The sequence below is a fragment of the Ambystoma mexicanum genome, chromosome 6q (genome assembly GCF_040938575.1).
Source record: "Ambystoma mexicanum isolate Mex_15411 chromosome 6q, UKY_AmexF1_1, whole genome shotgun sequence".
In the NCBI taxonomy this organism is placed as follows: domain Eukaryota; kingdom Metazoa; phylum Chordata; class Amphibia; order Caudata; family Ambystomatidae; genus Ambystoma; species Ambystoma mexicanum.
This window is the reverse complement of record NC_090937.1, coordinates 1,033,649,966-1,033,676,624: the sequence shown is the minus strand read 5'-3', so window position 1 is coordinate 1,033,676,624 and position 26,659 is coordinate 1,033,649,966. Positions and strand designations below refer to the sequence as shown.

At 46.6% G+C, this 26,659-nt stretch overlaps 1 protein-coding gene across 5 annotated transcripts in view; it reads left to right on the top strand.

The window, feature by feature from the left end:
• PCM1 (pericentriolar material 1) overlaps positions 1-26,659 on the top strand; it is a 2,166,942-nt gene that overhangs the window by 1,636,417 nt on the left and 503,866 nt on the right. For all 5 annotated transcript variants that reach the window (XM_069631563.1, XM_069631561.1, XM_069631564.1 and 2 more), the window contains one exon: positions 25,650-25,784. In XM_069631563.1, coding sequence (XP_069487664.1) covers positions 25,650-25,784 — 135 coding nt within the window. The remainder of the gene's footprint in view (positions 1-25,649; positions 25,785-26,659) is intronic.

Sequence of the window (26,659 nt, the reverse complement as noted above, 5' to 3'; positions counted from 1 at the left end):
AATCCCTTGGAGCTGCAATAAGGCAAACTCCAAACCGCCCCACAGGTGCACCCTGAAGTGGTAGGTCCTTTGGCTATTATTCCGCATTCGGAAAAGGTAGAGGAGAGCCAGCTCAAAGAGGTCAAAGACGATTTCCCGGTGGTGGATGTGGTAGAGGTACTAAGACCGCAACAGCAGGGGCTGCTTTACCTTCAGCCACTGCGTCAACCGCTCCAAAACCTCTCTGAGGTCTTCGTTCACAAGACTTCAATAGGAGGCAGGTTGTCACAGCATCTGACAGAATGGCAGGCTATTACTTCAGATGCTTAGGCATTGGAAACAGTTGCCCAAGGTTACTGCCTACCTTTCCTGCAAAAACCTGAGTCATCCACCGGGGAACAACTCTTGGAAGGTTTCGGATGTGCTCCTTAAGCAGGAGATTTTAACCCTGCTGGATAAAGGTGCTCTAGAACCAGTACCTGTAGCGGAGAGGAACAAGGGTTGGTACTCCCCTTATTTTCTAATTCCAAAGAAGGACGGAGGACTGAGAACCATCTTGGACTTAAGAGACTTGAACAAGTTCCTCAGGAAGGACACGCAAGATAACCCTTTCTCAGATCCTTCAGGCCCTCCAGCTTCAGGATTGGATGGTATCATTTGACCTCCAGGATGCTTACTTTGATGTGCCAATCCATCACAAGCACAGACCGTACCGGAGGTTCGCCGTTGGCAACTCTCACGATCAGTTTTGGGTTCTGCCATTTGGCTATTGACAGTTGGGGCAGCGAGTCTCAGGAGAGGGGGGGATTCGCGTCTACCCCTACCTGGACAATTGCCTGATCAGGGCCAGTTCCCCAGAACAGGCCCTAGATCATCTCAGATATACTTGCCACTCCCTCCACAGGCTGTGCTTCTCCCTCAATTTCAAGAAGTCCCACGTGATTTTATCACAGACTCCAATTCATCGGAGCAGTCCTGGATGCATCCCTGGAAAAAGCCTCACCACCAGAGGTGAGGGCTCAGGACATTCTGCTTCAGATGGTGACAAAATTCCAGAATGCCCAGCATCTACCAGCCTTTGATTTTCTGAGGTTGCTCAGTCTCGTGGCATCCTGCATTTTTCTGGTGCCAGAGGCTCGCCTGAGAATGAGGTCTCTTCAAAGGGCTCTCAGGACCCAGTGGTCACAGTTCTCAGGAAGGATGTCGGATATCCTTCATATCTCAGCCTTGTTGGATCTTCAGTGGTGGGCCTGTCGGCAGAACATCTTGAAAGGAGAACCGTTTTAGCAACCATGGCCAGAGATAACCGTAGTGACGAACGCCTCACTCACAGGGTGCAGAGCCCATACCAACGATTTGACCATCAGCGGTCGTTGGTCTCCATCAGAGTCAAGACTACATATCGACCTTTTTAGAGCTGAGGGCAGTCAGACTAGCGCTGAAGGCCTTCCTGCCATCTGTATGGGGAAAGAATGTCCTGATAATGACGGACAACACAGTGGCCATGTACTACCTCAACAAGAGAGGATGTGTAGGGTCACTGCCACTGTGCAGAGAGGCAATGCAGCTTTGGTCCTGGGCAATACAAGAAGGAATATCTCTATCAGCAGTTCACCTAGCCGGAGAGAAGAACACAATGGCGGACGCTCTGAGCAGGCAGAGCACAGTCTCCCACAAGTGGGAACTAGCTCAGGAAGTCCTTCAAGACATCTTCACCCTTTGGGGAACCCCTCAAGTGGATCTGTTCGCGAACGGTGCCAATCGGAAGTGCGAGCTGTTCTGCTCCAGGGAATTACCCCCAGAGGAGCTCTAGGAGACGTGTTCGTGGTGGACTGGGAATTGTCACTTCTTTACGCGTTTCCTCCAGTCCCCGTCATTCCTCACGTAATAAGGAGGTTGAGAAGGTTCAGGAAATCTGTGATCCTAATTGCCCCATATTGGGCCAGGAGAACGTGGTACCCAGACCTTCTGGACATGTCCATCTGCCCTCTGATTAGTCTTCCACAAAGAGAATTGTCGGGTTATCCTTCCGGATATCCGGACACTCAGCCTTCACGCATGGTTTCTGAGAGGCTGAGTTACGAGGATTGGGACCTCCCAGACAACGTAATGGAGGTCTTGCTTTCGGCCAGAAGGCCTGCAACCAAATCCTTATACTGCTGCCATTGTAATAAGTTCTGCAGCTGCTGTAGAGACAAGAATGTTGACCCTTTCTCATGCAATACACCGATGGCGTTCTCTTTTCTTTTGCACTTGGTAAATCTGGGGCTCAAGATTGGTACCATCAAAGGTTATCTAGCGGCGCTTTCCATCTTCAAGCTCACTGCAGAGGAAGTCTCCTCCTATTTTAAGTTTCCTCTGGTAGTTCAGTTCTTTAAGGGATTAACTAACCTTTGTCCTCTGGCTCCCTTTCAAGTCTCACTATGGGATCTTTATTTGGTTTTAAACTTTCTAATGGGTGCTCCTTTTGAGCCTCTTCATTCTTTTTTTTTTTATAACACATTTTTATTGGTTTTGTTCAAACATCACAAGTAAAATAAAACGGGGACTTCCAGTCGAGTCTGAACAAAGCCCGAAGAGGGGCAAACATTGACAAAAACATTATCATCATTATTATTAACATTGGGTTCTGGCGGTCCTCACACCGCACTCAAAACTTTGCCGGATTAGGTTCAACAGTGACTTTTACCATCATATGTCTTTTGCGACTTTCACCGCCCTGGGTTCACACAGTGTCCTCCCATCTTTGCCAGATTTTATCGGCTTTCTCTGGGCACCCGCTTGCCCTGTAGACCCTTCGTTCCATGGATATACATATCTGGATGTCCGTCACCCATTTGTCAACATTTGGCGACACTGGGGAGCCCCATAACCTAGCAATATTACGCTTGATCACTACCGTGGCAGTCGAGAAAAACAACTTCTCATGCCGTGTCATTTCAACATCCCCCTCCGCCCCCAACAGCAACATCTTTGGGTCTCGGGGAATCTACTTATTCGGGGCTTTCGACAGCATGTTACAACACTTCTGGCAACAGTGCTGCATGTGCGAGCCGCTCCACAGTGTATGAAAGAACGTTCCTGTTTCGCTCTTGCATCTCAGGCAATTGGGTTCTGCAATCTTTCCCCAACGGGAAAGGGCTACCCGCGGGTAAGAGATTTTGTGTAGAATATTTTGCTGGACTAGACGCAATCTGGCTGAGATGGCTACCTCACGCGGGTACATCAGCATTGTTACCCATCTTCAGGCAGAATACTCCCCACCTCATTTTCCCACTTGGCTTTCAAGTTTGCTGGCTTAGGGGTGGCAAAGGATGTAATGACGCTGTACATGACTTTCGTGACTTTGGATTTGATGCGTTCTACTACAACGTTCCTCTCCATTGGGGTGCAATCTGGCATGTCGGACAGGGCGGGTAAATGTTGTTGCATTGCATGCCTGAGTTGCGTGTGGTGATATCTCTCAGCTACAGGTAAATTGTATTTTGCTATCAAGTCTTCAAAGGGTAGTATGTTACCGTCCCTTACCATGTTGCCTACCTTGCTTATACCACTATCAGCCCATGATGGCCATTTCGGTAGTTTATCTCGGGGAGGTGTTTGTTATCCCATAGTGGTTGCAGTGGTGTGACTTTCCCCTCCCATCCTTTGAATGTATGAATGTCAGGCCAGATACATGGTGTTGGTAGCATCATCTTTGGGTGGCGGTTAGGGGGGATGCAGGTGTTTTCTGGTATAGCCGCATGGCCGTTGATGCTCTTACGTGTGGCAATGATGCATCTGTGTGGAGTGTGTCATTCACCACAGACATTTGGGATGCCCAGTAGTATGTTTGTAGCCTGGGTAGGCCAAACCCGCCCTCCCAGACCAAACGCTGAAGCGTCCGAAGTGCTATCCTCGGGTGTCCACCACTCCATAGGAGTTTTCTAAGTGTGCTCTCTATCAACTAGAACGCCTACATTGGGATAGGGATAGAGTGGGGCATTCTGTAGGACATAGAGGAAGCGAGGGAGTGCCAGCATTTTAAAGAGTGCAGCCCGCCCTAGAAGGGTCAAGGGTTGGGACATCCATTGCCGGACATCTCTTGCAAATCTATCATTGACCGGTTGTAGGTTATCGGACGCGTAATCTGTAAGATCGCTTGTGACCCGGATACCCAGATATCGAAAGTTTATCCTGTCCACCCTGTACGGACAATTCACAGGGGTGCTTTCCTTCAAATCGTTTAGCGGGAAAAGGGTGGATTTGGTCAGTTTACCCTGAGGCCGCTGAAGGCCTCATATCGTTTCAGGAGATGTCAACACAGGGCATGCAATATCAGGGTTTTTAAGGTATAGGAGAAGATCGTCCACGTAAAGCGATACTCGGTCCTCCCATATTGACGTGCCAGGGAATCCGCTCCATGTCTGCGTGTCCCTCAGTAGAGCGGCCAGGGGTTCTATCAGCCCTGCCGTGTCCCTTTCCCTAGATGAAACAGCTGGGACTCCCATCCATTAACGCTAACCTTGGCCACTGGGGAGCCATATAGGAGCCGTTCCCAGCCTAGGAACTGCACTCCAAATCCCATTCTGTGCATTATTTCCCATATTGCCTCCCAATAGACAGAATCAAATGCCTTTTCAAATGTATTGCTAGCAGTGCCAGCGGGTACCGAGTTGATTTCATGCGTTCAATGGCTAGGTATAATCTGCGTATGTTCATTCTCGTGGATCCCCCTGGCATAAAGCCGCATTGGTCAGGGTGTAGCAGGGTGGTTATCACACGTTGTAGCCGTAAGGCCAGCACCTTGGCCAGGATTTTTGCCTCACCGTTGATGAGGGAGATCGGTCTGTATGAATTGCACTGTTCCGATGGCTTGCCCGCTTTAGGTATAACTATTATGGTAGCGGTCCTAAGATCTTCAGACATGCTGTCCCGTTCTTTTGCTTGGCGGTACATCTGTAGGAGGTGTGGGGCTACCTCAGCGCCTCCCACTTTCTTCCAGGTCTCCACCGGGAAACCGTTCGGACCCGGTGCTTTCCCGGGTTGGAGTTGTCAGCGCGGATATTATCTCATCCTTTGTAATATCACCTTCTAGTAAGGATATCTGTTCGGCACTTGGGGAGTGGAGACTTATGGTTCCTAGAATAGAGGTGTCTGGAGGGGTCTCCGGTGCTCGATACAGGTCAGCGCAATATTTAAACTCTCCTGCGATCTCCGCATCTGTCAGGAGCGGATCAGCATTGTCGGGTGTGATCGCTCTGACCTGACTGTGGCCTGCATCTCTCCGCTCCAGCCATGCCAGCATCTTCCCCGCTTTATCTCCTGTTTCGTAGATTCGAGCTCTCATTGTACAGTGAGCTTGTCGGGCATTGTCCATCGCAATGTTGTCATTGTTTCTGGGCCAGGACCAAGCCTCTATGTGTATGGGGTTGTCCATCTGTAAAATGTGCTTCTTCTGCCTCCTTAACCTTTTCCTCCGCTTCCTCTGCTGATTTTAAATGGGCTTTTTTCTGAGCTGTGGTCCAGGAGATAATCTCTCCCCGGAGCACCGGTTTGTATGCTTCCCACAGTGTGGATGCATTATCCACTGACCCCCGCATTCAAATCGAAGAAGGATTTGGTGGTGGTCTGCATGTGTTCAATGAGTTCCGGGAAACCCAAATAGCTATTCAGCCGCCAGGACGGTGTGGGGCGTAGGGTTACAGTCTCAATTTCTATATAAAGGGAGAGTGATATGAGATTCCTCTCAGGAGAAAGTGTGCCCGTACCGCTGTATATATCGCAGTCACAGGTAGAAAAAAATAGTTAAGCCGGGACAGTATTCTCCTTTACCAGGATTCAGATCGTGCCAAACATCACGGAGTCCTAATGCCTCAGCAAAGGTCCTGAGTTTGGTGCGTGCGTTTGGGTTCCGTTTACGCAGATGTGGGCGATCTAGGGTAACGTCAAGGACCTTGTTAAAATCCCTGCCTAGAACTAGGACGTCTGCCGTTGTTACACTCACCTGGCTCCCACAGAGGCGTCGATCTGAACTGGACAGCTGTGGTCTCCACCAATGTGACGCGTAGGGACGAGATGACAGACTGGACTGGCCCACCTAGCTTCGTTTGCTTGGCCCGTAGGAATATTCTTCTGCAAATGGAGAAAGGGGATTAACCACCCGTGGAGTTGAGCATAAATCCCACACACCCCTGTTCTCCCCACAGATCACCTTTGATGTCCCCTCTTATAGTCTCACCTGATGGTTTGAAAAGATGAGCTCTGCATTCTGCACTGAGCGCAGGGGCGCGTTGATAACCAGTTGCTTCACTGCCTCGAAGGAATTGGTGAGTTCCAGAACAATATTGAGTCCGAAAAGTATGTAGTTCGGAAGAGTTCACATGTCTGACTTTCACTCTAGTCCGATTCCTTGCAGTTTGCAGCTTGACCCAAGCAACGGGTTCCTCGTGGTAGCTGACGAAGTTCAGGTAAGGATTTGGCTTATCCTACACAGTTCAATAAAATAAGGCCAGAATGTAACCTGTTGCTTGCTCCCTTATTCAGGTGTGGAGAGAAAATATGAAGTTCGGGGAATAATGCCTCCGGTGGTAAAATTAGGTAAGTCTATTGTGGTGAGAAGAGTTCCCCTCGTTTGTCCCATTGTCTCACATTGTTGTCCCTTTTGTTCCCCTTAGAGGCTGGGGTACGGCGAGAATGCAATGGAGACTGCGCCGACCCGTGAAGAGGAATAGTACCCCCGGCGGTAATCAGGTAAGCCTATGGGGGTAGTTATTATTGCCTCTGTTTATTCCCTTGGCTCACCCTTGCTGTTCTTGTGTTCCCCTTAGGTGCCAGAGTGCGGCGGGAACATGCAGAAGGATGCGGTGGATCGTGAGGATGCTGCGAAGGCCGGTGAGTTCAGCGCGGCGCTTCACCAGGCGAGGCGGCCTGCGTAAAATGCTTCTTTCTTGCAGCTCGAAGGCGCGGTGGATCTGGAATTGAGGTAAGGTTTTGCTCTTATTCTAACCTCTTCTCCTTCTGTTCCTTTCTTTTTCTAGGAGCTGCAGACTCGAGACGGGCATGGCAGAAGACTGGATGCAGGCTTGCAGGCACGGTGAGCGTTATGCTGCTGGATGCAGAATAACGCGAAGCGTGTGCTGCTCTTCGGGTGTGGTTTAAATAGCCTCCAAAGTAGTCCCAGGTAAGTATTCCTTCTCAGCCCCACCCGAGTAAAAAATAGTCCCTAGGTAAAATAGTCCCTTCCAAGCCTCATTTGGCTTGGAGCTCTGCAGCATGGTCTGCATCAGGTAAGCTTGCAGCATGGTCTGCATCAGGTAAGTTCTACTCTGAGCCTGGCGCCAGGACTGACTATCCATATGAGCCTGGCGCCGTAGGCGCCAGGACCGCACCCAAACAGCCCCTAGCAGGGGTTTTTGGGATTGCTCAACTTAATGCCTGCTTCCGGGGTTGCTGGACCTGGTCTGGTTCCCCGGGGGTAGGCATCATGACGGCACTCCCCCCTCCAAGGCCCCTCCTAAAGTCGTTCTTCCCCGTGGTTTTGGTTTGTCTGGGAAATTTCGGTGGAATCTTTTCCACAATCGAGGTGCATGCACGTGGTCACTAGGTTCCCAAGACCTTTCCTGTGGTCCCTAACCTTTCCAGTCGATTAAATAAAAAAAGTTTTGACTTCACCATCTTGGAGTCCAGGATGTTCTTAACTTCAAATTCAGGTTCCCCGTCTATAAGGATGGGGTCTGGTGGCTTGGTTAGTCTTGTCCCTAGTTGCACTGGCTTCAAAAGTGACACATGAAAGACGGGGTGAATTTGCATATTAGCAGGTAAGTCCAACTTGACGGCCACCGGGTTGATAATTGCCTTAAGGTCCCAAATATCTAGGGTTAAAGGTCCGCGTTCCCTTGAAAAGTATGTGTTTAGTGGCCAACCATACTTGGTCCCCTATCTGGTACTGTGGAGTATCACTTCTATGCCGATCAGCATCTTTCTTATATTTCTCCTTCACCTGTTTTAAATGTGCAGTTGCCTCCTTAAAGGCTTGTGTAATCGTAGGGGCAGATGGTCCACTGCGGGCATTTCTAAGTGTTGGGGTGAGTCAAGGTCTGAGGTTCGAGGGTGGTGCCCATATAGGGTATAAAAGGGGCTTTGTCCAGTTCCAGAATTAACTGAATTATTGTATGCATATTCAGCGATCCAAAGAATGTCTTTCCAATTACTCTGTCTGATGTAACATACAACGCAGGTATTGTTCAAGAGTCTGGTTGGTCCTCTCCGTTTGACCATCGGTGTGAGGGTGGTGACTGGTCGATAATCTCACGTCGATTTACGCCATTTGACAACATTTCTTCCAAAAATGTGAAATGAATTGACTGCCCCGGTCAGAGACCAACACGGACGGAAATCCATGTATGCGAACAATGTTTTCGAGGAATTCTTTGGCCAGGATTGAGGCTGAAGGTAGTCCTTTTAAAGGAATAAAGTGGGCCATCTTGGAAAAGAAGATCCACAATAACTAGAATGGTGTTAAACCCATTACAAGGAGGTAGATTGGTAATAAAGTCTAACGATAAGGTGTGCCATGGTGTAGGCGGAATGTCTAAAGGTTGTAAGAGTCCAGCTGGTTTTTTCTTTTGATTTTTGTTTTGGGCGCAAATGCCACAAGACATCACAATTGATTTAATATCCTTTCGCCAGGTGGGCCACCAGAATTGTCTTTTAATTTTAGCTTCAGTTTTTGCAATACCTGGGTTCCCCTCCATTAGGGTATCATGATAACGGGAAATTACTAGCTCTTGTAGTTCCTTCTGTGGCAGAAATAGCCGCCCTTGGTAATAAGGCAGATCATTGGTGACCGAGTAGTCCGGGCCTTTCTTTATCCAGTCCTGCAGGGCTGTAGGATCAAAGAGTTGCTGGATCTTTACCTGAATGTCCTCTAGTGTCTGTAGAGTAGTCATGCCAAGAATCCTTTGTTCGGAAATTATAGGTACTGGTTCTGGGTTCACTTCTGCCTCTCCCATCCCTATTCGGGATAAGGCGTCTGCTTTACCATTCTTACAACCTGGTCGATAGGTTATCACAAAATTGAACTCGGCAAAGAACAATGCCCATCGGAGTTGACGTGACGATTGGGCCTTGGCTGTTTTTAAATACTGTAAGTTTCGGTGATCACAGTAATGGTATGTCTGGCACCGAGAAGATAGTGCCGCCAAGCCTTGAAGGCGGATTTAATGGCTAATAACTCCTTGTCGGTAACCACATAGTTTAACTCGGGTGCCGAGAACTTTCTGGACCAAAACGCTACTGGGTGAAGCTGGCCAGTTTCAGGGTCCTTTTGAGACAGGACAACTCCCATGGCTAGACTGGATGCATCAGTTTCCACTATGTATGGAAGTTCAGGGCGCGCGGGTGCTTTAGCACAGGTGCAGACGTGAATTTCGCTTTCAGCTCTTGGAAGGCTTTTTCAGCTTCTTCAGTCCACATAAAGCGTTTATTTTTTCGCAAAAGTGCTGTGATGGGATGTACAACATGTGAAAAATCTGGGATGAATCTGCGGTAGAAATTGGCAAAGCCGAGCATGCTTTGTACTCCTTTAACTGAACTTGGTGATGGCCACTTAAGGATTGCGTCCACCTTTCGTGAGTCCATTTGGACACCCTTTGGGGTCAGGATAAACCCAAGGAATTCAACTTCTGTGGCATGAAAAACGCATTTTTCTAGTTTTGCATATAGTTTGTGCTGGCGCAATTTCTCAAGGACTGCTCGGACGTGCTTCACATGGTCAGATTCTGAAGAGGAGTATACTAGAATATCATCGATATACACGACAACACAAACGTCAATGAGTTCACGAAGGACATCGTTCGTGAACTATTGGAAGGCTGCTGGTGCATTGCACAACCCGAAAGGCATCACCTGGTATTCGAATAACCCATACTTAGTGCGGACAGCAATCTTCCATTCGTCACCCTCTTTTACACGTACCAGATGGTATGCCCCCCAGAGATCTAATTTAGTGTATGTACAAGCGTCCTTCACTTGGTCTAGTAGTTCAGGGATCAGAGGCAATGGGTATCGGTTCTTAACAATTATCTGGTTCAATGCGCGGTAGTCTATGCACGTTCTGAGGTCACCTTCCTTTTTGGGCACGAAGAACAAAGCTGAAGATGCAGGGGACTTGGATGGGCGAATAAAGCCATTGGCAAGGTACTGGTCTAAGTATTGTCATAGGTGAAGGTTCTCAGGTTCCTTAAGGGCATAGATCCTGCTACAAGGGGGTTGTGCACCGGGTATGAGATTGATTTGACAATCGTACGATCTGTGAGGAGGTAAGGTGTTTGCTTGTTCCTTTTGGAAAACATCCTGGAATTCTTGGTATTCTGGAGGTAGTTGCATGACTGCTGTGGTTACTGTGGTCAGGCCTGCGTTCTGATTTTTCTTTGGGTAACAGGTTTGTGCACAATCCGGAAAGGTTATTCTCTTCTCTCGCCAATCAATACAAGGATTATGTGTTTCCAACCAAGGTATCCCCAGTATTATTTGGAACTGTGGGGCTTTGATTAGATCAAACACAATAGTCTCTCGATGCCCATCCTGACCCAATAGTGTCATCTCTGCGGTGGAATGAGTTACAGGCCCAGAGGCGATTTCAGTTCCATCGACTGTGGTGATGACATCTGAGGTGGTTTTTCGGCAGAGAGGTAGATTCATCCTGGAAGCCAATTCATAGCCCACATAGTTTCCTATGGCCCCGCTATCAATGTATGCCCTTACTGCGTGCATACGCGATGGCTGCCCTGGATCTACGAGGACCATTGGTATGATGAAATGCAAGGTCCAAGTATCCTTCTTCAAGCTCGGCAAGCGGACCTCTACGCTTGTCGGGTGTGGTCGTTTCCCGAGTCTGACTCCATATGGCTTTTATCAGCAGCTCCTACCACCTTCTTGGGTGGTTTTACAGGGCAATACCGTAGAAAATGCCCAGAAGTTCCACAATATAGACACAATTGCATTTGCCATCTCCTTTCTCTTTCCTTCTGGGTTAAGGGTCCTTTAACCCCTCCGATTTGCATGGGTTCTGAAGTATCTGCTCCTCTGGGGTTAGCGTGGGTTTTGACCAACACCCGATTCTCAAACTTGGCTTGATCAGCCTTTCTGTTCTGAAGTCTGTGATCTAACTGGACCACTAAGTCTATATATTCAGCGCAGTCTTGAGGTGGGTTCACGACTTGAGCCAAGACATCCTTGAATTCTCCTCGAAGCCCTCGATGAAGTAACGTGATTCGTTTTACCTCAGGCCATCCAGTTTCCACTATCAACCTATTAAAGGTTGCGATGTAGCATAGAAGGTCCTGGTTACCCTGTCGTAGGGACAAAAGTTCGTTATCCAGGGCCTGTCCTTGAGAGTGCCGGGGAAATAGTCTTTCCATGCTAGTTTGAAAGCCCTGAAAATCCCGAAGAATTGGGTCATCCTGAGTAACCAGTGAAATTGACCAATCAGCTGCACTGCCGCTGAGATATGACAACACAAAGGCTACCTTGGCTTGATGGTTTGGGAAGGCTCCAGGTCTGCATAAAAAGTGCAAGCGGCATTGATTGGTTCATAAACACGGCAAACGTTTTGGGATCTCCGGCAAAGCGTTCGGGTGGAGCTAATGGAATATTTCCTGGTAGGTTTATTTGCACAGGGTTACTCGATAACACAGGAGCTGGCTTTCCCCTGGAACCAGGTAGGGGTGCTAGTCCAGCCTGGCTTTGCAATAGTTGCCTAGCAAGGTCATCAGTTCGCTCCTTTGACAAAATCAGTTCTCTCCTAAGAGCATTTATTTCTTGACGGGCGGAATGCACTTCAGCCCTCAGTTCCCCTAGTAATTGGGCCAATTGGTCAGTCTCTGAGGTATCCATAACGCCCGGGTGGGAATTTGTGGGTAGGCTTCGCATTCTGTTACGCTCACCTGGCTCCCACAGAGGCGTCGATCTGAACTGGACAGCTGCGGTCTCCACCAATGTGACGCGTAGGGCCGAGATGACGGAATGGACTGGCCCACCTAGCTTCGTTTGCTTGGCCCGTAGGAATATTCTTCTGCAAATGGAAAAAGAGGATTAACCACCCGTGGAGTTGAGCGTAAATCCCCCCCACCCCCACTGTTCTCCCCACAGATCACCTTTGATGTCCCCTCTTATAGTCTCACCTGATGATTTGAAAAAATGAGCTCTCCATCCTGCATTGAGCGCAGGGGCACGTTGATAACCAGTTGCTTCACTGGCTCGAAGGAATTGGTGAGTTCCAGAACAATATTCACTCCGAAAAGTATTTAGTTCGTAAGAGTTCACATGTCTGACTTTCAGTCTTGTCCGATTCCTTGCAGTTTGCAGCTTGACCCCAGCGACTATTTCCTCGTGGTAGCTGACGAAGTTCAGGTAAGGATTTGGCTTATCCTACACAGTTCAATGAAATAAGGCCAGAATGCAACCTGTTGCTTGCTCCCTTATTCAGGTGTGGAGAGAAAATATGAAGTTCGGGGAATAATGCCTCCGGCGGTAAAATTAGGTAAGTCTATTGTGGTGAGAAAAGTTCCCCTTGTTTGTCCCTTTGTCTCACCTTGTTGTCCCTTTTGCTCCCCTTAGGGGCCGGGGTACGGCGAGGATGCAATGGAGACTGCGCCGACCAGTGAAGAGGAATTGTACCCCCCGCGGTAATCGGGTAAGCCTATGGGGGTAGTTACTATTGCCTCTGTTTATTCCCTTGGCTCACCTTTGCTGTTCTTGTGTTCCCCTTAGGTGCCAGAGTGCGGCGGGAACGTGCAGAAGGATGCAGTGGATCGTGAGGATGCTGCGAAGGCCGGTGAGTTCAGCGCGGCGCTGCAGCAGGCGAGGCAGCGCGCGTAAAATGCTTCTTTCTTCCAGCTCGAAGGTGCGGTGGATCTGGAATTCAGGTAAGGATCGAAAGTTTTGCTCTTATTCTAACCTCTTCTCCTTCTGTTCCTCCCTTTTTCTAGGAGCTACAGACTCGAGGCGGGCGTGGCAGAAGACTGGATGCAGGCTTGCAGGCACGGTGAGCGTTATGCTGCTGGATGCAGAATAACGCAAATCGTGTGCTGCTCTTCGGGTGTGGTTTAAATAGCCTCCAAAGTAGTCCCAGGTAAGTATTCCTCCCCAGCCCCACCCGAGTAAAAAAATAGTCCCTAGGTAAAATAGTCCCTTCTAAGCCTCATTTGGCTTGGAGCTCTGCAGCATGGTCTGCATCAGGTAGGCTTGCAGCATGGTCTGCATCAGGTAAGTTCTACTCTGAGCCTGGTGCCTATGGCGCCAGGACTGACTCTCCATATGAGTCTGGCACCGTAGGCGCCAGGACCGCACTCAAACAGCCCCTAGCAGGGGTTTTTGGGCTTGCTCAGAATAACTTGATGCCTGCTTCCGGGGTTGCTGGACCTGGTCTGGTGCCCCGGGGGTAGGCATCATGACAGCCGTGCCGTTTACCAGTAAAGGTGTGATGTCTTCTATCAGCGATGTAAGTAATTTGGGTGGGGAATAGACCGCCATCAGGGAGATTGTTTTGTTCCTTAAAGAACCCGTGGCGTATGTATACCTACCACTAGTGTCTTGCACCACTGTCGTCAGGGTGAAAGGAAGCCTTTTGTGTATTGGGGTCAGTACGCCCCGGGATCCCATTGTGAAACCGGCCTGTATAGCAGTGCGGTAGTTTGTGCGTTTAAAGAACTTACAGTCCGTGCCCGCCAGATGCGTCTCGGTTAGGAAGACTATGTCCGGGGTATGCCTATTCAGGAACTGTAGCACTAGTCTCCTCTTTAGGCTGCTGCCCAGACCGTTAACGTTCCAGGTGAGTAGCCTCCGGGCACGGGGAGTGTTATAACAGGAGGTCATGGTTGAATGTGGTTATACGCCAGTGTTGCAGAGTGTGGTGCGACTGAAATCTCATGCGGTGGCGTTGTTTTGTGTGGCCATGACATACCAATGATGAACCCTTGCTGTATAATTTCGTGTTTATTCTACCAGAACCCTTAATGTTTGCAACATTCCCATGTAACCAACGGGAAGACCTAACATAAGAACAACATGAACTCTCCCCCCCCCCCCCACCCTATACTCCACCCCAACACGAAGTACCTGTCACCCGAACATTGTCAATGTCAGTCCAACTTTTCTACCGCAACCAAAAATGCCCCAAAGATGCTGCCTGTAGCAGTACGCTATCAGGTAGGTGCGAGAGGGCACGTGGGAACAGAGAGCGTGGGGGAAAAGCGAAAGAGAAGGTCGGGGAAGAAGAGGCGGAAAGAAGGAAAGAGGACGAAGGATGGAGAAAAGGGAAACAAGGCCAAAAAGGAGGAGGGGGGGGCAAATGGAGAGGAGCTCCACCCGGAGCTCCACATCCTGCGCCGTCTGTATGAGATTTCCATGACGTTTTGGAATTATGCAACAAAGAAGTGAATCTATGAGTGCTATGCTCTCGTGTTGTGGCCATTTGCTGTGTTCCATAGTGCGGGATCCTGTCTGGTTCTGCGTTCATCTCAGCTTGCTGCTGATTCGGGGGCATCTGGCCCCAGAGGTCCTGGGTTTCTCCCAGGGGGGGGCATGGTTCGGTCTGGGCCGGGGCCTTACTCCCTGTCTTGGTGGTCTTGTGGTCCAGTCCCCCTCGATGTGAGCTTTGGCCCATTTCCAGGCCTCCTGTGATTCGTGAAGTGTACTGTAGTTCCATTATGGTAAATCTTGAGCTGTGCCGGGAACGGCAGTCCATATTTCACGTTCATGAGAGCCAGCTGCTTTTTGAGGGGCTCGAATGATTGTCTCGCTCTTTGCACCTCACGGGTGTAGTCAGGGAAGAATGCAATCCGGGATCCATTGTGGGTGATTGTTCCCTTTGTGCGCGACATCTGGAGAAGTGCGTGTCTGTCCCGGTAGTTGAGCAATTTTGCAATTACTGTTCTTTTTGGTGCCCCTGGAGTTGGTCTTCCCGAGGGTATCCTGTGTGCCCTTTCCACCGAGAAGAATTTGGAGAAGGAGTGCAGTGCAAATATATCTGTTAGCCATTGTTCTAAGAAGAGTTCCATGCTGTGTCCTTCCTCTCTTTCCGGAAGTCCGAGGATGCGCACATTGTTGCAGCGCAATCTCCCCTCCACCTCATCCACACGGCCTTCCACGGTTTTCAGGCGGTCCAGAGCTTGGGATAGTTGCTGGTTGATGGCGCTGATGTTGTCTTCTGCCCCGGAGATGCGATGTTCCATCTCACCTGTGCGAGAGGTGAGCTTTTGGAGATCATGACGCAAAAAGGAGACATCTGCCGCTATACTGTCCATTTTGATCTCCATGGAGGAGCGGGAGCTGGCTATGGCAGCCATCACATCCTGCAACGAGAGGGATTCTTCTTCAGTGGGGGATGTCGGCCGTGGTGGTTGGGTCGCCGCTGCTGGAGTATTAGCAACTGCATATTGATCTATGCTGCTCTGTGTTGATGTTTTCTTCTGTTTATCTTCGCCCATTTTGCAGAATGTTTGGAGCATGGGTTCTGCTGATGCGGAGCCGAGTCTGGGTATTGCTGGATGTTTGTCTAGTGCTGTGTTGGTTCAGATTTTTGCACCACTGGATTAGGCTCCCCCAGCTGTGCTCAGCTAACATTTTGACTAAATGTGCCTCATGCAAAGGGCAAACTCTTTGTCAGCAATGAGCGTCGTGTGCTACTGCCTGTGAGTCCCAGATGTCCCACACAGTTTTTTGCGGCGCTCTGCAGGTGTTTTCTTGATCACTTGAATTTTACTCCTTCCTCGAAATTATGTAACTGCTTTTGGAGTGTTCAAAGATGAGGAATACGTGGGAGGACACAATCCACTCGAAGAACAAGTTATCCATGGTAACATTCTTTCGACTGGATGTTCTTCCCGCGTATTCCTTATTGCCCCTCCCATCCTACCCCGCAGTAAAACTTCTCTTGTGGTTACAGTCTGCGCTCTCTCAAGGGGAGTAACCGTCTAACTCAAGACAGTGCTTCGCTCTTCAAAACAGAACTGAATAACGGGTGCTGCGCACGTTACTTATACGTGTGATGACGTTGACGCCAAGACTGAGGCCTCCGAGGGACATCAACGCACAGCTTCATCTACTGAAAAAAAATTTCAGAGGCAGCAAGCTGGATATCAGGAAATATCAAAGATAAGGAATACGTTGGAGGAACAACCAGTCGAAAGAACGTTACAGTAGGTAAGGAACTTGCTCACTTTCCTCGTTGCGCTCCTTTTTGTTGAATAGCCTCCCTCTGCGTCTTGAGCAGGAGCTCTTCAAGTTCCAAAAAAGCCTCAAGATCTTTCCCTTTACCTATTCCTTCTTCTCCTCGCTTCCCTGCTAATCATACAGTAGCGTGAATGATGTGCAGGGTCCTAATGTATCCTCGGGGCCCTGACCCCCCCCCCACATCTCTCATCCCAGCCGCTGTCTTACTGCACTTGCTTAGGCTCACCCTCCGCATGTGAGGTTGCACTTATGTTTTCTCTTCTGAGCACTTCTCCCTGAGCATGTTTCAATGAGCAGCACAGCACCCATCTCTTACCCCATCCCCTCTGCACCTGCATGTTCTGAACACTCGCAAGGCATAGTAGGTTTGTCTCCCCTCCCTGTTGTTCTCATGATTTGTTTGTACTATTAATTCCATTATGTATCTTTGTGTAATTCATTGTGTACCTTCACCTGTCCCCATCCTGTTGCCCTATGGGTGCTATGAAACCGTTTTGTTAATTGTAGAAGTACCAAGCAAGTGAAAAAAATAAATCTGCCGAATGAGTGTCTCAAATGTTCAGATGGGAATACTGAGAGGGGGGGTGGGGGGGGCAGTGACCCTCAGGTGGCAGAACAAATGAAGGCATGCTCTGTCATAGTTGTGAATTATCAGAAGAAGCGTTTTCGTAACAAGTAATGGAATTGGATGGATTTGAAGTGTTCCAGAGTGCTAGGTATGCCACCTGAAAGATTTCAGCCTCTAGGACGGATGTCCTTGGGTCTGGGAGAACACGGTTGGGTCTCCACCCCAACGTGACTCTGGAAGCTCCAGAGGCGGAAACAGCAACACAACTGCCCAGGTAAGTACCCAGGAGTCAGACAGTACCTTCTATGATGAAGAACAACAATGTCAGCGGCAGGTCCCCACGGTAGGATGACAGCAGCTCTGGTTTGGGTCTCAGGCCTCAGCGACTGCTGCAGGAAACTTTGGCAGGAGCAGAGCATCAGACTCTGTCACAGGGATGCCCAGCAGATGACCTTCGCGGCACTTGGTTGTGGAGGCTCGATACAGGCTGTGGAGCAGCGACGGTTGTCACCCGGTAGACTTTCTTCCTTCTCTCGATTCTCGACTCTTCCAAGGGCACTTTTATGATGGGGATGGAGTCTCATTAGGCCCAGACAGATGGCCTCAAGTTTTCAGCTGGAACCACGCTTGACGAGGCGATGCACTGCAGCGATGCCAGAGATCCCAGGGTGTTTGGGTTTTGCAGGCCTGGAAGGTCGCAGTGCTTTGCGGGATAGTTCAAACTGCAAATGGCCTGGAGGATGGCCAGACTCACCAGTTTGAGAGGTAGTCGTCTGGTCTAGATCTTCCCTGTCACACAGAAGATAGGGTCTGGAGCAGCAGCGGTCATTCAGTTGGCTTGGCGGTCGCTGAAGGTAGCTGCAGATGTTCTCTTCTTTCTTCTTCGGAATTGATCTTCCGGTGGTCGACTCTGCTCCAGCATCAAGATCCCGGGACTTTTATGGAGGAACCCAGCCCATCAGCATGCATGCAACATTCAAACATTTGGTGGTGGCTGCCTAAAGGAGACAGCCAGTCACAACTGGATCTAAGCAGACATAGTGGAGGACAAAGACCCAGGGAGTTTGTGTCCTCCCAGCTTCCTGTTCTCTCAGACACGCACGCATCCCAATGGGAGCTCGTTGAATACAAAGGAGGGAGCAGGACTTCCCCCACCAAGGTTAGCGGAGGAAGGCTCAAGAAATGGCAAGCCAACTGAGTTGGCAAAAGATAACTGGTACCATTTTAGGTCAATGGGGAACCTTGCCTTCCCCTACCTTATTAAAAAAAAAAGCCAAGCTCTGGCTATCCGCTTCATCTGACCTACTACCTTCTCAAGCCATCTGATCCTTCGCCACCATCTCGCCGGCTACCACCTTGCTTGCCAATCTGTACTGCCTTGTACTTTACTGCCTTGTGAATTTAATGTGATTGATTGAAACTGTTTTCATGCCAGTCATGTACCTATTTGCCATAATATATGCGCCCAGTTGCCCCCGGGCCTGGCGCGCTATACAAATAAATAAAATACAAATAGTGACCCATGTGCCCTTTACCCCAGCTGTGACAGCAGCCTGCGTGTAAAAATTACAAAAGTTGGCAGAAAATATCCACCTGCCATTCAGACTTGCCACTGTAACTAGAAAGGTACAAGAGGAGGGGGATTGGCATATGTGTCCTCTCAGCACTCCACAAAAGATGGGGTGTGCTGATCTCACAAAAGAAAAGCATAGGTAGGATAAAAAAAATATATATTCTTGTAACAATGTTATCACAGGAATATAGAAGAAAATCCAAGAGGGAAGTTAAAGGAGCTCCCAGCAGCGAAGATGCTGTTGGTGCAATAGTAAAATCCAGATATCTCAAAAAGATGGAGGAAAGCAGACTCAGTCAAAGGTAACCAAAAAGGGTTCCCAAAGTCACAGAAAGAATTGGTGAATGAGGAAAAAGGTTCCCCCTTACTCAGCTAAAAAACCAAAGTCCAGCAAAAGTACTGGGTGACTCACTAAGCAAGGAGAATGACACACAAGATGGAAATTCTACCCAACAAACAGTATAAACGAAAATATATATTGTGACGAATTGCAGGATTCAGTCACTTTTGCCCAGCGGGGAGCCTTTCCTTGTGAGGCTAGGGAGGTGAGACCACTACATAATAATCCCCTTAGGGGTAGTGGTAAGTGGGACCTCACAGGGAGAGACTACCCTCCCACGCCCCAGCAACGAGGACTCCTGCTCCATAAAGCCCTCACCCATGGATCATCAGTGGTATCTAGCCTTCTGAAATAATATTCAAGATCAGATAACTGTTTCATATTGTACCCCAATACAATATGACAAAAACACTGTGAAGAAGAAGAGTGAGGTAGTAATGATGAGACCTCAGTTGGTAGAGACTGAGACTGAGGAGGGAGCGAATGATGAATGCTCCAATACAAGAGAAGGACTGTGATCATGCTCTGGAGATAACCCAGGAAAAAAAGGAAAGGAGGACTATGGTTAATGAAGAGAGAGACCCGGGTGTTTTCAATCAGCTGGATCAGGGAAGCTGATACTTCGGAACGAACACTGCTTCCCGCGGCGGAAGCAGTTAGAAGAAAAGTGCCCGAGCTGCACTATTTGTGGGGCAGTACTGAGGGAGTTTACCAGCCAGATAACTGTCCCATGAGAAAAGATTGGAGGAAAGCTGTGGAGGGGACAGTGCCTGAGCTACAGCTATCTGGGGTAGAGCTTATCTCCCTGACAAAGGTTACAAAAGGGAACCATGACAGTGGAGTGGCAGCCCGGCAGGAGAGGAAGTGGAAACCTCTTCCAACACCATATGGAGAGAATGACTCTGAAGAGTGTTTACAGAAGAAGAAGAAGCGAGTACACAAGGCGTTCTGACAAATTACGGAGAAGTGGAATAGGTAAACGCACCGATCCAGTTATATTTAATTCATTCCGAAAACCGAATAGAACGATTGTAATAATCCTACTCGTCCCAGTGATTGGCATAAACATAAGAAGAGTGATGATCACTCAGGGACCCTTCATTAACCACTAGGCTAATCATACTCGTCCAAGTAACCCGTATTGTGAGAATAAATACTGGACTAATAATCATCCTAGATTCAAGGAGAGTGAGAATGAGTATGGTCAACACCCTACTCATCCCAGTAAGGTGAACTGTAACCAAAACACTGAGAATTGCCCCAGGGTTCATCCAAGTGAGAAGAGAACTAACCAAGAGAGTGAGAACCAATACTTGCATTAATATTATTATCTTAGCGGGAATGTGATTAACCCAGAAGGTGACAGTCCATCAGAGAAAGAAAGACATTTATCAACGTCCAAGGAAAGTCCAGGAGAACCAAAATCAGACAAGGAACTTTAATCTGGAAGATCCCTCAATATCAGGGGAAGGCGAAACACTAAGATTGGGAAAATGTACTTTGAAGAACTGAACTAAACAAAAGATCGCTGAGACATATCTTAGGATTCGGTATTAAAAAAAGAAAAGGAATTGAATTGCTATAGCTGATCCAGGAGAAGGGAGTCGTTTTCCTGGACTTTAGTAGTTTTTCATTTAGTGGTAGGGTCATCCTAGTTTAGTTTTGGACTGAGGACAGAAATTTACTTTGGACTTCAGACCAGACGACGAGCACCCTAATTTAGTTGTTAGGTAGGGAAAAACTTAGGATAGGTAAAGTTGAGCATTTTTTCGCATAAACCTGTTAAAAATTATACACATTGGTCTGTCCCCTCCTTCTGACCTACCACATAATATTGTCTCATTCGTTTGGGAGCCAGAATTGTTTGTATATGATGAGCCTCATGATATCAAAGAAAGTAACTAAAATATTCATGATGAAGTATTACAAATCTTGCATATTCAGAGCTTGAACCCCAACGTCCTCGGCATACCTTTTTATTTAAGTCATGATTCCATTCTGAAAAAATTCCTATTCGAATGATCAACCATATGCATATTTCAAATGGATTGTGTCCTCCCACGTATTCCTCACCTTTGATATTAGATATCCAGCTTCAGCTGCTTCGGCAAAAACTATTCGGCAGAAGGCGCTGTGCGTCGATGCAGTCGAGTCGATGTCCCTCGAAGGGCCTCCGTCTCGAGGATCATGTCATCAAAGGCATATATAGCATGCACAGCGCCCATTGGCTCCAGTTCTGTTTTTATGCTATCGCTTCGCGAAATACGTGCTTCATTACTTCATACACAAGTATGCCTTCTTCATCGACACAGACTACCCCGAAGACGGGGTTCAATCAGTGTCGAGATTGTGACTCAAAAATGCTGTTGACCGATCCAAACCGTATCTGTCTATGGTGTCTCTGGGTGGAGCACAAGACATCGGCCTGCTCCAAGTGCCAGTCGATGACCGTAAAGGCCCTGAAGGAGCGAAAGGGGAAATTGCGGTAGGTCAAAACCCCAACAAATCACCTTCTACCCTGACCGACGAGTTGAGAGGACTCTCCTCGTAGAAAGGAAGTTAAAAGATCAAGATCGAAGAGTGGCTCCCACCACTCCTCATCTTCATCGAGGAAGTCCAAAAGTCCTTTCTCGACTTCCTCGGACACCTCCCCTGAGAGTGTTACTCTAAAGTCCCGTCCCTCCATACTGTATGGGCTTCCCTCGCTAGGGACGGGAGATAGAATCTTTTTCACCGGAAAAAACCTTCTTCACCTTTAAATTTAGTGGTCCACCGCCGCCACTCCCAGTCTCCTTTTCCGCGTCGACGGGAATGGGCCGATTTCATCAGCGCTCCTGGGTTTGGCTTCAGCCATGTAATACCACGTGCTCTTCCCCGGATATTTCTTCTGTCTTTCTTTTCAATTAGGTACTTGGTCCTCCGACACCGCGCTCCTCCCCGGCGCATGTCGACTTCACCGGGCTTCAGTAGGTGTCCAGCCTGCGAGGGGCTCTTCCCTACTTACGATCACCACGCTCTTTGCCTCCGCTGCCTTTGCCGCGATCACGGCTGGGAAGGCTACTCCACGTGCACTGAAGAACAGGCTCCCTCGGTGGAGGGAGCTCTTCCAGAAGTCACCTCCGGAGGACCTAAAGGACTTCGTCAAGCACCGTTCGAGGCCAAAGGCAAGGCCTCCTTTTTTTTTTTTTTTTTTTTTTTTTTTTTCTTTCTCCCATTGAAGCGACTACCTGGGTTGGGCATACAGAGACTCTGTACAATTCTCTGAATGAAAATATAGACTATAACTACCCACGAGAAACAGAATTCTTAATAGAAATATTAACTGCTCTGTGAAAGATATCAAGGGTTCCGGAATCCCTAACATTATATTAAAAGCCGATCCTGAAGTATGGCCGACGACATTACAAATACTTTTTGAAAATATACTAAAAACAGGAATAGTCCCACAAAACTGGAAATAATCTATTGTCATCCCTATCTTCAAGAAGGGAGATAGATTAGACCCCTACAATTACCGGATATTAGCTATGATCGATGCCAGCACTAAACATTTTGCGCAAACTATCATGGAGCACATCAATCACTGAATATAAAAATCAGCAAGCGGGGTTTAGAAAAGGCTTCAGCACACTCTAACCTTTGGACACTGTCATATTTGTTAAGAGGCAAAACTAGACAAAGAGCGGACCTTGTATGTGTGTTTTATAGACTACACGGCCACCTTTTGATACGGTTAATAGAGCACGCCTCTGGGGGAAATTCGAGAACTGGGGACTTAACCCAGCCTTGTTATATCTTGTGAAAGAAATTTACTCTAACACCTCTGTGAGAGTCCGAATTAATCAGGAAGGTTTTCTCAGCAAGCCCATCCCTACCAACCACAGGCTTAAACAAGGCTGTGCGCTGGTCCCACTCCTCTATAATCTGTCGCAGATCTCCGAGAAAATTTAGCGAACTGTCATAATTTTCCCCCAAGTGTAGGCCAGTATCTTGGCTCGGATACCCTTGTTTTAGACCAAACCCAGATTGGACTCCAAATAACACAGCCTTACAGAATTTCTCCTGAGGAAATAGTCTAGAAATTAATCATAAAGTAACAAAATGTGATCCATAAAAGAAAAAAAAAACGTTTAATTGGAAGATCGGAAATGAACTAATCTAAAGAGTAGACAGTTATACCTGCCTAGGTATCCCTTTCTTTGAGACAGATAATAGCGATTAATTAGGAAATTATGTCCTCGCCAAAACCATTAATGAATGCAACGCTATAAGGCAATGCATAAGATCTAAGGGAGGCTACTCCATAGAGGGCATCTTGAAAGTCTACAAGAATAGCATTATTGCGCGCATCCCATATTGTCTGGAGATATTTAAGGACAGAGACGGCATGGTTGGACCCACTAGAGGGGAAACCTTGCCGACGATCTCTTGGTTTACTAAACTGCACCCCTATAGAGGCAATCCGCTGTGAATTGGGTACTATGGCTCTTAAAACTCTTAAGAAAATTAACAGCGGAGTGCTGTTTATAAAAATCAGAGAAAGAAACCACTTGAACGCAGTGTATAGCAATTTGAACCTCTTATGCATGAGCCATACCCCAAAACTGCACTAATAAATTGGTTAAAAGAAGTGCTTGAGTTCTTAGACCTGATTGGCTATGATCTAAAAACCTTTGACAATATTGGGATTGCGATCAAAGAAATAAAACAAAAAGATGGGATATGGGATAGAGATAAGAATGTCAGAAATCTCTATAGCAGAACTTTTTACAAGAGATATGTATTCCAATCCTTCCCGATTAATGCTCCCTTGAAATATCCCCAGACTATTAGATATGGAAAAACTAGGCATTTTATGTTACTCTTATGCCTAGGTCTACTTCCTACCTTCTCTAGAGTGGGAGCTTCGGAGAATCTCGTTTGGGATGATCGCATTTGCAGGCTGTGCAAATCAGAGGTAGGAACAGAAAGACATTTGCTAACTCAATGCCCAAAGACCAATCACATTTTAGATGACGGATACCGCTGTATGCGTTTCCCATTAGATAATATGCATAGCGACCAAATATGGGCTTTTATATTTTCTAGTACTTGCCGGACTTTGAATTATACTGTGTACTATATATGGCTTTGAATTGAGAAACTGCTGAATATTAGATACTAAGGTATATTTGTCTTTAGATATAACGCCTTACTTATCTTAAATTGATAATTGTTAGCTTGAATTAAGAACATGAAATTGATTTTAGCTAATGTTTCTGAACTGTGTAATATGTATTTCTAACTGTAATCTACCATGAATTACCAAATGGATTATTTCAAGCTGATAGTGTGTAATCTGTATTTTCAAGTATGTTTTATGAATTACTAACATGAATATGTTTTAACTGATAGTGGTTAAGGTTTTATGTAACTATATTCTATGTAACTAAACACTGTGTTGCTGGATTATCATGCTGCAGCGTTGTCTAAGATAGTGCTTGTATTGTTTATATAACCCCCCACACAGGGCCTGATAATTTGCTGGGTGCCTGGTTTTCAATGCTCTCACCTTTTTCTCAACATTTTCTATGCTCGTCAATATCACTATCAAAGACATGCTGATGCACAAACACTCTTTCGTGGGTGAGCCAATACATTATATATTTCATTTATTATTATTATTATTATTCTTCATACAGTTTCCCTATATACTGCAAGGAGATGAGATCCTCTTACGATTAAGTAACTGTTTGCTCAAAAGCATTTTAAATTTGTCCACTAAAAAAACCCTTCCAAATCAACTGATTTCCAGCACGATTGAATTCAACATTGATCTGATGGTTCTGATCAGTATCATGAGCATCATCCCTGTCCAAGGGACATTTTTTTGATGTGCTCGGTTTCTTGCTCTTGAGCGTGGATTGCGGTTTTAAAGAGTTACACCATTACAGACCATGCACTTTGTATATATCCCTCAATACCTTTTTTCAGCCTTGTCTCCATAGTTTGCAATCCTTCGTTGTTTTCGAGTACATGCCCCGGTTACAAGTTAGCCATTGTATCATTATTGTTGTGAATATGAACAAGTAAAATTTTACATCCCTCGTGTTAGCAAACGCGTACTGTTCTGCTTATTTATGTGAACATGATACCTTGATGTGCTCAGTATTTACAAAACCTGCTCATGAGCACTAGAGGACAGCATTTCAGTTTTATTGTGCAAAAATTGCACTAATGGCAATTTGCTTAAACTGCAAAAGACACCAATTGAAGCAGAGCGTGGTTTCACTAGAAAACATTGAACTTTCATTCACAATAAGAAGAAAACATGACTTGGTTGTTTAAATGGACAAGCACACTTTTGAGGCCCTCCACAATAGCTTTGCCATCATGCCTCATCCTCTCTACTCCTACCCGCCAAGTGCAATCTCAACCAAATTCAGTTAGCACAAAGCAGAATGTTTATTGGGGGCTAATGTCCTAGGCAGTTTCACTCGACCTTAACTAGGAATCCCTTTATGATAATGTTGGCATGCAATGGGCATAGGCCATAACTTCATTTCTCACATCCCTTGGGAAAACATGGAAACATTTTGCGCAGTATAGTTAGTCTGATATTTCACCATTATATTATTAAAGTAAGAAATGTCAGTTGCCATGCCTGGAAGAGATTGACCAGTTAGATTTTAAATTATTTTTAATTATTTAAAATTATTTTAATCAAACATTGAACCTCTGTTCGAATTGTTTCTGCTTGTGACATACTTTATTTGGGCATTTGTCACCAGGCAAATGGAAAATGTAGTCTTAGTGTTTTTTTGTCTCCGTCTGTTTGAGATAAAGCAATTTACCCATTTCTCTGGACTGCTATTGAAGATCTCGGAAACTAAATTAAGAGGTAAGATATAGAGTATGTGATTCATACTCAATCTTGCATTTTGTTAATTGCAGTTTAAATGTTATAAACTGTTAATTGTACTCTTGTTTCACAGGAACACATGGAACACATTTGTTCTGCACAGCTTCTGACCTCAATAAGGCGCATGGTGCTAACCCTTACACAGCAAAATGATGAAAGCAAAGAGTTTGTAAAATTTTTCCACAAGCAACTTGGAAGCATTCTCCAGGTTAGATTGACCTTTTCTAATATTGGTGTTGGACCTATGAATTCAAAATAATTGTTTTTGCAACTGTCATCTGTCACTTTTGGATTTCAATTTTAGTGTGAAGTGAGAGAAAGTGGTGCACTCTCATTCTCTTTGGGGTGGTGGCAATTACTGTTCTCTTGGAAGCTGAGCGTTTTTTTTTGGTCAATCTTTCCATTTGAATCTGATATGTGGTATTTCGTATTTGAGACACATCTTTGCTTCAGTTTACCGATGCATCTGGGTTTTATGCAGTCCCTTTTCCAAATATAAGTGAGCCATATGAAGCCGATAGATTTCTGTTCTGTCTAGATAAGTAAGATGTTCTCATCCTGTTATGCAATAGATGTAAATGGTGTTTTGTATGCCATCAGATAACAAGCGGTGACAAAATATGTTTCAAGTTTTAACTTGCAGTTCTGAAGTTTGGAGACGTTCCTTTTTCAGTTTCTCTTCAGGGCACTGCTTCCATCAGTCTTATGATATGTGTTAATCTTCTAATGCTTTGTCTAGTGCCAACATGACCATTGACCTGTGTAGGTCAAGATCTGTAAAACGAGCATCTTTCTTCAGTATCTCCAGATTGTTTCTTGAATAGATTAGAGTTGAATGGTGTTTGAGAGAGTTTACCAAGACTGATATTTTAGCTGTTCAAAGTTTCCATGTTGTTTGTCCAGCTTTCCCTTATAGTGCAGCCCAGAGGTCTGTAGGCATCTTTTGATTGTTAGGTATTGCTTCTTTGAATGCAGTCAAAGATATTGCAGTTTTATTTAAGCAATGGCAACTTTCTTCACACAAACCTATCAAACTAGGATATTTAATTTTGTTTAATTATGGCCATACTTCTAATCAATGTT